This window comes from Pleurodeles waltl, chromosome 5, assembly GCF_031143425.1.
Source record: "Pleurodeles waltl isolate 20211129_DDA chromosome 5, aPleWal1.hap1.20221129, whole genome shotgun sequence".
Taxonomy (NCBI): domain Eukaryota; kingdom Metazoa; phylum Chordata; class Amphibia; order Caudata; family Salamandridae; genus Pleurodeles; species Pleurodeles waltl.
In genome coordinates this window covers 1,697,834,572-1,697,846,744 of record NC_090444.1, presented here as the reverse complement: position 1 = coordinate 1,697,846,744, position 12,173 = coordinate 1,697,834,572, and the positions used below count along the sequence as shown (strand labels likewise).

General features: G+C 43.3%; 1 protein-coding gene across 4 annotated transcripts in view; it reads right to left on the bottom strand.

The window, feature by feature from the left end:
• EVA1A (eva-1 homolog A, regulator of programmed cell death) overlaps positions 1-11,006 on the bottom strand; it is a 718,938-nt gene extending 707,932 nt beyond the window's left edge. For 2 of the 4 annotated variants that reach the window (XM_069236051.1, XM_069236050.1), the window contains exon 1: positions 10,723-11,006. In XM_069236051.1, the coding sequence (XP_069092152.1) occupies positions 10,723-10,822 (100 nt within the window). In that variant the 5' untranslated portion in view covers positions 10,823-11,006. The remainder of the gene's footprint in view (positions 1-10,722) is intronic. The other 2 variants (XM_069236049.1, XM_069236048.1) reach the window with 2 other exon arrangements.
• Between the last annotated feature and the right edge of the window lie 1,167 nt (positions 11,007-12,173).

Sequence of the window (12,173 nt, the reverse complement as noted above, 5' to 3'; positions counted from 1 at the left end):
ATGCAATGGGTCTCGCATTTGCTCAAGTTAGAGCTATTAGCCTAACCAGACTTTTCCTGCCACATAAACTGAAAATGAAAAGTAATACAGTTTCACATAAGGGAGCCGATTTAAAGTGCCACGCCATGAGCGTGAAGGAGACTAATCAGAGTAAGAACACCAGTCCATCCGGTTTCGCCTTTACATAGTAATAAAAAAACATGAGCGCAATTGCACCGTGTAAAACCTTGAATTCGTCAAGGAGTGCATGGATAAACAATAGAACTGGTAGCCATGCAGAGCCCTCGATTACTGCCCAGAAAGATCTCACTGCAGACGAAATAAAAAGAAAAAGTAGTCCAGAAACCATACCGGGTTCGCCTTTACATAGTAATAAAAAAAACTGTGTGATTGCACTGTGTAAGGATAAACAATAGAAGTAAACTGGTAGCCATGCAAAGTGGTCGATTACTGCCCAGCAAGATCGCTCTGCACACGAAATAAAAAGAAAAGGTAGTCCAGAAACCATACCAATGCCACCAATAACATGGAGCCTCGTATGCTTTCAGTACTTTACCGGTGCGCTCGAGGGGGGCTAAACACCGGAAAAGGCATGGCGTATGCATGCCTTCGACTAATGAAATCAAGGGGATTTTAAAAGGAAAGCTCACGAATCAATGAAAGTGACGGGCATGACATGGGCATGGTTAAAAGCCCACAGAGAGATTACAACAGGGGCCAGACCCTAAAAACAGTGCTCCTTGCAGAGCAGTAAGAAATCTGAGGCATGTCAAAGATTTTACATCTTTTTATGGGCGCTCAGTCCCATTCTGTAATCTCTCTTTGGGCTTCAAACCATGCCCATGTCACGTCAGTCATTTTCATTGGTTCATGGGCTTGCCTTTTAAAATCCGCTTGCTTTCATTTGTGAAAAGCATGCATACGTCATGCCTTTTCCGGTGTTTAACCCACCCAGTGCTTAATTTGTAAATAAAGAGGTGCCGGTGCTCAAAGTCTTTCTCTTAACAAGGAGGCTGCTGTAATTAAATCTGGCAGCACTGAATACAGAGGCAGCGTAATCCTGAAGCCATCTCGGGCCTCTTCAATCCATTTACGACAACCCCTGCCCCTTCAGCTCATCCTGCAACTTTCTACTTTCTCTCTTTATGACGCTTTTTCGTTTTTCCTTCTTCTGTCTTTCCCATATGTGTCTTTTGCTCGCAGCAAATGCTTGAGGCAGAAGAATAAGCCCCGCCCTCACAAATAAGTGCCGGTGCTCAGCACCGGAAACAACAAGCACAAATTAAGCACTGAGCCCACCTACACAGCACTGGTAAACTACTAAAAACCTACGAGGCTCGATGTTTTCAGCATGAAGTCCGGACTACTCTATCTGTTTATTTTCTCTTTTTTTTTTTTTCTTTACAACGCTAATAGCTCTAACTCAAGCAAATGCGAGACCCGTTGAATTGAAAATGCTTGTTTATAAGTTGGGATACTCCTGATAAATCTTCAAATGCCTCCTATTCAGGGCCACTGAAATTATGTGGCAATGGAGGGGCAAAACTATGCGGTAGGGTTAGCCAAATGATATGGTAAAGAAAAGCAAATTATGAGGTCACTCAAGGCAAGTTTTTTGCATAGGATGAAAAGAAAAACAAAGTATAGAGAATGTTCGACAGCAGTATTAACTAGTTTGATATTTTAACACACATCGATACAAAAGGCATCCGAATTCTATAAGAATACATGGGTTTTACGTAGGCCCAAACTAAAAAAACTTTAAACATTCAGCACATATTATGCAAAATGGCATTCATCAATAACTGATGATTTCACTTTGAAAGGATTCAGAGGTGCATCATTTTATTCAAACTGTCCTTTTTCCTGCCCAGAGTTAAAAACAGTTTGGTTTGGGGACAATATGTACATTATATACATTTTAGAATTCATCAAAAACTGAGTCTGCAAACATCTTGTAATAAAAGGTGTGTCACATTTACTCAGTGCATTCCAGTTACATTTCACAACATGTCGTCAGAGTTCTCTCAATGGGATCTCTAGAAAACACCCCGTCCCAGTAAACAACCAGCACTACAGAATCGCACACTACACTCCATATGTATTATGTACATGTCTCACTGGAAAGTGTTTGGGGATTCAACACATCAGACCTTAAAAAAACACACATGTTCAGAATTCTTCTCGAGAACTCTTCTGAAGGCGATTTAGCTTTCACAATGTTCTCTGTGATGTAAGCCTGAATTTGTGCGAATTCTAAACCAAATATTTTAATGACAGAGAAGAAATCATTATGACTACCACTTGTAATTGCTTTTAGATATTCAAAACGTTGTTTCTTGCTGCAGACAAAGCACTTCCCTGAGCATCTCATTTGGGAGTGTCTATAGCATCTTTCCAAAATGAGCACCTCTTCAGATGGCCTATGCCAATAATCAGCAGTTGAAAGTTGAACAGTTACTTTTTTGCAATGTATCAAGCTTCCGAGTGTGACATGTTTAATAACTTTTCATCCCTTTGTCCTAGAAACAATTCAGTTTTTTGTTAAAATCTTGAATTTTATCCAGCAGATGGACGATTATGTTGCAAAGTCAGAGCCACTGTTACAGAATCACACAAGTCCAGATTTCATTCTCCTAGTGAACGGATATTGTGCTGGGGCTGAGAGAGTGATGTTTGCAGCACCCACAAACAGTGTCGCACAGGGGTATAAAATAGATCTGGGCACCAAAAAAAGGTATCTACACCAAAAAAGTGACCCTCAGTAGCAAATCGTGGCAGCTTGTAACATATCTTCTGGGTTTTTTTGTGTTTTTTTAAACATATTTTAATGAATTTACAATTCACAACCATTGGCATAATAAACATTAAGGGGGTTATTACAACTTTGGAGGAGGTGTTAATCCGTCCCAAATGTGATGGATATACCACCAGCCGTATTAAGAGTTCCATAGGATATAATGGACTCGTAATACGGCTGGTGGTATATCCGTCACTTTACCGTCACTTTTGGGACGGATTAACACCTCCTCCAAAGTTGTAATAACCCCCTAAATTTTTATCTGGCCTCTGTGTAGGGATGGCACAGAACAACAAGCCCTACCTAGAGCTAAAGAACTACGTCCCAATATTCATAAGAGATGATCTGGTGCTCAAAACCTCTCACCCATGGTAGACAAGCGTTATCATATAACCATCCCAACAACTGTTTCAATGGGTGCTATGGCTAGACTATTGTCTACTCTCATCACCAAAAACAAAAAGAACAGATGATGGGTGGAATGCTGAACAATGCAAACATTTACCCCCAGTCACAGATCTGGGTTTAATCCATTGTCTTTTGCCCATCATGCCACCACAGTTTGGACCCAGCCATATGCAAATCAGTCTTGACCTTCATCACCATCCAGTAGCATTAGAGGAAGAATGTACGGTACACTGAACTAACACAACCACCATTAAGTGCTAGAGGTACGCATACATGGCAGTGCTTACGATGTGGGTAATTGATAAAAATGAATCTCTAATTACAGAACGCTCATACAGTGCTACCTTGTGACATATCGCCCTGATGGTCTTTGATTGGTGTGGGAACACATGTTTCTCGATGCTGCTGGCATGGTTTGTGGCCTTTAAATGTAATTACTTAAGATGACAACACTTGTGTCATGGTCCTACCTCCACCAAAATTACCACGGCTCAGACAGTGAGTGTCCTGTACCATCTGCTGACTGTACAGTAACAGGCCAGGATTTGGACTGCCAAAACCGACTGGATGGACAAACAAGCATTTGCAATGCAATAGGTCTTGCATTTGCGAGAGTTAGGGTTATTGGCATTGTAAATTGTTGCCACATAAATTGGTCAATCCAGCCTTATAATTTGGTCCATTCCTGCTACAGAATTCCATTGGCCCTGCATATAAATAAAGCACTTCCATTTACCTTCTTCCTTTATCTGCTCGACCTAAAAATTACTAAATAATGAAGTAATACTCACAAAATGTACCGCGTAATGACAGAAAAGTTGCCTTTTCTTGCCGCATAACTTACTCAACCATGCTATATAACGCCAGTGCCCCTGACTACAAGTTTAGAAATCAACCTGCTAAGTAGTGAGCACTTATATGGCTGTGACATCTTCCTCTCTATGGATGCTATTGTTGGGTTGGTCATTGTTTCGCTGTGTTAGCTGCAGTCGTAAAAGTACAGTTAGCTTGAGCCTTTTTGTTGGGTTTGAATGTATGAAGGTTTGGCTGGTGGGATGGAGGAATGTTGTGGGCTCCTGACGGGGACTACTCAGTCATTAGTTGGATGCACCGCTTCGCATAACAGCGGTTTGGATTTTCTGCATTTTGTCTGCGAAACAAAAAAGCCAAATTAAACACAAGCTAAGCCCCTTGGGTTTGGGGTACATGGCAAATGCTCCTGTATGAGGGTCAAACAAACAATTCTTCTAGAAAAGTTACAAGGAATTGTTAATGGTTTCTCTTACCATTCCTGAAGTTTTCAGTCAATAGGTGTGACCCTGGTGCAACCTTTGTTAGGCAGGAGTGACTCTGAAGATGCATTGTTAAGCCTAGATGCTACCCACATTAACACACACATACGAGTTATTTTCACCCACATTAAAATGTCTATTAAAGTGACATTTTCCACACAGCCCATATACCCACTGAAAGGAGTTCCGCAGAACAGTTTGCACCTATTGATCTTAACCGATTTCGCTCTGTGGAAGCTGATGCTTGGAGACCTTACCACCAGTTTAATGTTGATATTTTTCTTGTGTGGAAATAGGGGCAGTCATGTTTAAAATAAATACTGGAGGATATGCTGAAAGGCTGGTTTGCCAGACAAAGACAGTGAAAAGCCAGTGGAGCCGTGGAAGAGTCAGTAACGTTAGCCGTATGTGGCGACAACAACCAATGCTTTAAACTAAGAAGAGACTGAATGGGGAAGTAGTTTCATGATCCTTCCCATTACTGTGAACACAAAAGTCGCTTTCTATTAAATGATGTGAAATGAACTCAAAGTAGGATAAGAGCAGTGAATTAAATTAATAAGTATATTGTTGTTATTGTATATAATGGGTGTATTGACGAAAAAAATGATAAATTCTGTATGTATGATCAATTGGGTAGTCGGGAAATGGTCAGAATCTATTAGAAGTAAATATCTGTTAGTGTAGTTATAATAAGGATTGATTACGTCATTGACTGTGAGTACTTGGAGAGTCAGAGACAATTTCTTTGTACAGTTGTGTAATCATATATTTAGGTCAGATCACCAGATAGTACAAACAGCAGACGGACCCGGGTTCACACACATAAGCACCACAATTTAGTATAGGTATATTAGCAACTTAAAAAGCGTGAACCTTGTTGCAAAGCAGTGGACTGGTGTTCAAGCACAGTAATGCAGTAAAGCACAAAATCAACTACTTGGGCGAGAAGGAGCCAGCGAGGAGCTGCAGATGGAGAGGATAGCTGCTGAGGGAGGGGATAGCTGCTGAGGGAGGGGCACGGTGGGGACCAGGCCTGCATCTGAGCACCGGCAACCACAAGCTTAAATGGAGATGGGATGCAGCAGACGGGCGCGGTTTGTGAGGGATGTGGGTGCAGGAGGAGAAGCACGGAGTCTCTTCAGGGGTGTCCGGTCACTAGGAAGTCTTCCATAAAAGTTTCCAAAAAATTGAGAGCACGGAATTGACGTTTTAAGACCACAAACGAATCCCAAACCTTCTGTTGAAGAAAACAGAGATCCTACCTCATTTGGGGCCATATGTACGAACACTTTTTCCCATAGACACAGAATGGGTAAAAACCTTTGCCACATCTGGCCCCAGATTACACAGTAGCCGAATATCAGCAAAAGTCGTGATGCCTACACAGGAGAGTTGACCTTGCATCAAAGGCGCAAAGCCCAGTCACAAAACTTGCTGACCAACCTCACTGCCCAATGTCCACACACCCTTTCATAAGGCCCATTAAATCAGTTGTGAATAGATATTTGTTGCACCAAGACAATGGACAGAATCTGATCAACCCTGTTTCATTTCCTCAGAGGCCTATTCATTGCAGCCCTGTACTCATTTCCCTTTTTTGGTGCTGGGGAAGGCATCAGAGGTGAACCCAGCTTGCTAAAACCAAGAATGCTTTTATTTTCTCTGTCTAAGATTGGAAATAAGTCTATCTGTCTGCTCCGCCCACATTCAACAGGGCTGAATGTAGGATTAAAGCTAAAGAAACTTTTTGTTGCACTGTTTCATTTATTATTTTGTCACTCTATGGAGCCTCTGTTCTCCTTTGTCTGTCCGCGCCTAATTGGACCAGTTCCCTCGGCACACTACCATAGCGGGTGGGTGTGTGTGCGAACAGAGGCGGGGAGTAATGGATGCCAAATGAGGCAGAGGCACCACAGCATATATGTACATATATTAAACAATTGGCACATGAAACGGTGTACACAGAAACATGGGAGTACATCACACCATAATTGGTGTAATGTTATGAAGGCCAGTGATGGGGGTAACAGGTGATGAGCGAGGCAAACACCAGATATAATTCACATTACACATTTCATTCATTTTTATTAAATTACACATATTTGCAAACCTCAGGACAGGAGGATCTCAGCGCTTGTCCAGAATCACACAATGTTTGGTCAGGTGCAAAAGCTTGGATTGGAACCAACGTCTCAAGAGGCAAATACATTTGTAGCCACCAATATAAATCAAAATTGTAAAAGATCTGCGATCAACAGTTGATTTGTATCTGAATAATTTATAACGTCCTTGACTTTTGCTATTATTTTTAAATGTACAGTTTTAGGATAATGGCTGTATCGTTCCACTGTTGGCTGTTCTCTGATGTTGCTGTTGAATGCATCCATTATTATTTTTTAGGGCACCAGTGCATTCTACTAAATATGGGCCATAACCTTCCTAAACATATTTTATTACATGTAACATGTCTGTGTTTATATTGCTACTAATTTAATTTACAGGTCTAATGTATTGGTGTCACATTCTACATTGTTCAATATAATGCTCTTTGTTTTTATTTATTGTACCATTATTATGCAATTAATAAAAAAAGAATTTGAGCTACAATTTAAAAAAGACAATTCTCCAGTTTCTAAGGTAAGTAACTTACCCACTAGTCACAGACTCACAATCTCATCCCATGAAATCCTTTGTCGAGCATGTTAGCCCTCTCACAGCTTAACGCGCCACAGCCAATTAAATGTGGACCACTGCTGTGGACTATTCTTTCTGTTCCTGCCGCAGCACGTATTGAGTGTGCCACCTTCAGCCACTCCTGGCTGTTTGGCTAAACAGCACTTTATGTTATGATGACCACCTCAGTCCACGTCAAGCTTCTGTGTGACACCCTAATGCGTTCTGAGTATTGTGGCCTTGGTTTGCATCCAGTGCTCTAAATAGACTAACACATCTGAGGCCAGTTATTCGCAGGTGAAAAGCCCAGAAATGAAACAGCAGGGGCGTAACTTGGTCAGTTAGATTGGGGGCGGGGGGAGTTTCGGATTTTCTGACAATTAGACTGGCATATAATATAAAAATACATTCGACGACAAGCAGGGTGCATGGGAGGGGCCTAAGGGGCAGTGGATAGAGAGAGGAATGCAGATTGGTAGGGGTACTAACAGAGGGGGAAAACAATATTTTGTAAAATTATCAATTTTTTGACGACTTCAAAAACTGAGAGGGCGCGTTTTTGTCTCAATTAATGTAAAAATCCCTGGTGAAATCCGTCAGATATCTCAACATCTGTATCCAACTTTTTATCAGAAAACTCATTTATTAGGGGGGAGTGCCTCTCCCCGGCAGAACCGCCCCCTCCCTGTCCCCCCCCACCCCCCCGAAGCTACGCCCTTGCGAAAAAGGTGTGTGTAATGACATGTAGTGAGGGATTTACCTTACTCTGTGTGCAAGTATTGTTGATTCCAGACATACCCACTGCTGAAATGAAATTACAGCTCCCGCACTGCAATGTGCTCCTGGCTAAAAAATAAGGTTTGGCTGAAACGTCACATAAAACGCGAGGCCATGTGGAAGATATGCCTTTCTCAACATGGCATCAGAGTGGGTGAAACGCTGTATTGTAATTGTATTTATATAGCGCTCACTGCCCCTGACGAGGCGTCGAAGCGCTTTTCAGCGAGTAGCACGCTACTCTGTTGCTAAAGGTGAAGCGACATTGCACTGCCCCCTCTGCTTACAATAACCGAACGGGTATATTTGTAGCGCGTAGATTCACCCCAAGGGTTCCTCTTGGCGCTACTGACAGACACAAACGCTTCCTTTTACTTAGCTCAGCGGTCCTCATTCTATCTACCTCGGAAAGATGAAAGGTTGAGTGGAACCACCAGAGTTTGAAAGTGAGGCTTTGGTCAAATGATGCATTAGTCCACTGGGCCACGTTTGCACCTTATAGAGCCACTTCGGCCCTTCACAGTTTGATGCAGGGGCCATAAGTGGCCCTAGTGCTGGCGAGCCAGATGAATCGTCATTCCGTCAGTAGCAGAGCCCCGGACGTGCCTGACGAGGAACATATAATGGTGTGTTAAGTCCCATTAATTCTATCAATGTACCATCACCGCCCTGCCCCAGCCCCTTCACAATAAATGTCATCGTCCTGGAAAAACATTGGTGCTTTCCGTGCACAGGCAATCCTCTGTGAATAAGAGTCACAGGACTGCCCTGCCCTCTAGACGGAGGGGGCCGCGGGGGACTGAAGCAGGCAGGTCAGTCCCTTTCATTCCTCTGGGTGAATGGCGTGAGACCACTGTAGCCCAAGCCCCTCTCAATGGAAGGCCTCAGAAAGCAACCCCTTTTACAAAATAAAATCCCCTCAGTAAAAATGCAAATTCCTCAGCTGGCAGGGACAGTGTGGACAGACGATGGCGAGGAGGGCTGTGTTCCACCGAGCCCCGGAGCAGGGAAAGGGCTGCAAGCGCCATGTCAACAAACGCTGCCAGCCACACATGCCGCTCGCAGCATTCGTCACAACACCGACCACACTCATTGAAAGGCCCGAGTGGCCAGGGGAACGGGTCTACAGAGGTCCTGCCAACAAAAAAACACAGATCACAGACAGAAACACTCAGGTGATTATATCACAAAAACGTGCGTTTTTAAGTATTCATCTATTTGGTGGCTGGTGGAAGTTCCGGCTGACCAGTTGCAAATGGTTTTTATCTGGCCCTGGAATAGTCTTTTAGCTATTAAACCACTTCTTCTGCACAGTGAAGCATTTTGCCAACATTACTTTTTTGGTTTACTTAACATATTTGTAACCACAACTTACACCACAGAAATAGTCTTTCCTTTTGGTGCTTAGCCCACGACAAAATAAAAGAACTTAAAACAGATTAGAACATTGACCATGTCCGTTTTATTTAAGCAAGGAAGTGCTTAGATGCTGGCAGTTAGCAAGTCTGTCACAACAATACAAAATCATAAATAATAATTTGGGTTTTTTGTAATATAGTCTGGTCTGTATAGCTGTTTGTGTCTCAATTGTGATGTCCTGTAGTGCTGCGAATAGCAGGTGCAACTATAACCAAACTAAGTGGTACAAATCTGAATATGTAAATATGAATTTATAAATGTATTAACATTAATGTGATTAATCACAGTAGTAAGGGTTCGATAAATTAGACTGCAGATACCAGATAGTGATAATATATTATAAGTATAATATATTATGGTATATTTTATTATTATGTTATATTATGTTATACTATATTATATTATATTACATGTGCCAGGCAGCGAGCTTGGGTCACTTCAGCCTTCTCGTAGGCCTCACAGCTATGCAGATACCAGATAGTGATAATATATTATATTAATATATTATTATATTATGTCATATTTTATTTTATTATATTATATTACATGTGCCAGGCGGCGAGCTTGGGTCACTTCAGCCTTCTCCTAGGCCTCACAGCTATGCGGAGACGGCCGCCCTGACAGATGCTCGGTGTGCGCCTTTGCGCGCGGGAGCCCTAGGACACCAGGAATGCGCTGTGAGCAGAGGCTGTCAGGCTGAGCAGCACAATGCAGAAATGCCACACAGGATGAGCGGCTGCCCTCTCGTGACCCCTCCGTCCAACATGGTGCTTTCCGCGCCCACAGTCCAACGCAGCATCGTCATCAACAATACAACGTGCAAGTGGCGGACGCCCCCCGCCTGCAAGTCCCTCCATTCTACGTGTGGCAACGACACCTCGGTCACAAACCAACGCGACAGGAGAAAACGGAAACTGCAAACTGTTACAAAATAATAATAATTGACCTGTTCTGTCCACAATGAAATATACCGCGAGAAGCGTGTGCTGCCAACCAACTGAGATACACCCTAGAGCCACCAGTGTCCCTGTTACAGAAGGCAGACACCACCCACCCCCGCCTATACATGAAAAACACAACATCCACTCGCTCTGCCTTTAAGTATGGAATTGCATCCACAGGTCAAGAACAAAGCATGTAAACATGTCATTCTATAGCCAACTACACTTGAAGCATCAAACATATTGCTCTGTGCAAGTCCTGTAGGGAAAAACAATATTCCTCCCCAGACTGAAAAAGTAAACAACTACTACTCCATCGTTCTGCAACGCACCTCACACCTCTGGAGTGCCACCACAAGCCCAGAGGAGACGTTGTTCTTATGGGGAACACTCCCTGCTCCTCCCCTACCTGAGAAGTCGGGAGACGTCCTGACAAAGTGGCTGCAGGCTGCGAGGTACACGACCCCCAGGACGAGGGCAGAAGCCGGGCATGGGTTAGGGGCGCCCATCCCGACGCCCCAGCGCCCCTGCACTCTTCTCCACTGGGCGCAGGTCCGGCCCCTCGCCCCCCTCCAGCCAGTTACTCCGCGGGGCGGACAGCAGCTGCTCGTCCCATCGCCAGTGAAGAGAGCAGGGAAGTCCCGGTCCTCCGTGTGCCTCCCACACTCCCGGGGAATGAATGGGACGGAGAACTCCCAGGCAGAAACTTCAGCGCACTTCAGAGCCCTACCTGAGCCGACGAGGAGTCCCGGGGTCCTAAACACCCCCGCTTCCTGCCACCAGCCCTGGTGATGCAAAGGCTCACTCTAGAAGTGTGAGCTATCATTGAACTATCTCAAAGGTGTCCGTGGGATGCAGCAAGCACCTGTTTGTATACAAGGCCATAAAACGTACCTACTCAGCCGCAACACTGAACACATTGATTGGTCCTTACTTATAAGGAATGATGAATGACCACGCTGGTTCAATGAGATACACCTTTTTCACACATATTTAAGGCACAGGCTAAGAGCTGGCAGAGAATTACACTGATTAATCTTCTGAGAGTTCAGGCAAATAAAGAGTACATTTCTAGAATATACCTTTCCTTAATATTTATTAAAGATCTGACGTTACCATTGATTTGGAGATTAATAGCTATTAAAAATTAAGGCTTAGGAATTTTTCTAGCTGGTCCCTTTCTTGATATACAGTATTAGTATTATAACTTGTACTCTGTTTTTCTACATAAAGCAGCTAGACCTGTTACAGTGAAAATATGTTAATGCCTTTGTCACTGTAAGGACACAGTACCATTAACTTTGAACCTGTCCCACTTTTAAGTCCTTTGCCCCTTATCTTGTGGACTACACGCTCACCTGGAGTAACCTATTAATATTTAAAAGGGAGGCTTTTTTACCTTTAAAAAAGGGTTTATTTTGACATGTCCTGATGCATGTTTACAGTTCATGAGTCAGACTACACAGGGTAGGCCTGAAGCCATGTGTACACTGCCACCATAGCGAAAGACACAACAAGTGCTGCAGTATGCATGTGGAATTTAACTTTAGGCCCTGGGTGTATGTTTTACACATATACTAGGGACTTACAGGCAAGGTAACTAAAAGGCTCTTCTTGGTGGTCTTGAAAAACAACAAGCATTTGCAATGCAATAGGTCTCGCATTTGCTTGAGTTAGAGCTATTGGCGTTGTAAATGCATAGCTGGACTTTACTTGTCACATAAATTGGTCAACCCTGCCACATAATGTAGTCCTCTCTGCCACATAATTCCAGTGGCCATGGATATAACTAAAGCACTTGCATTTATATGCATACCGAAAACAATGAGAGACAAAGTGGATGGCTGGGGCCCACCACAG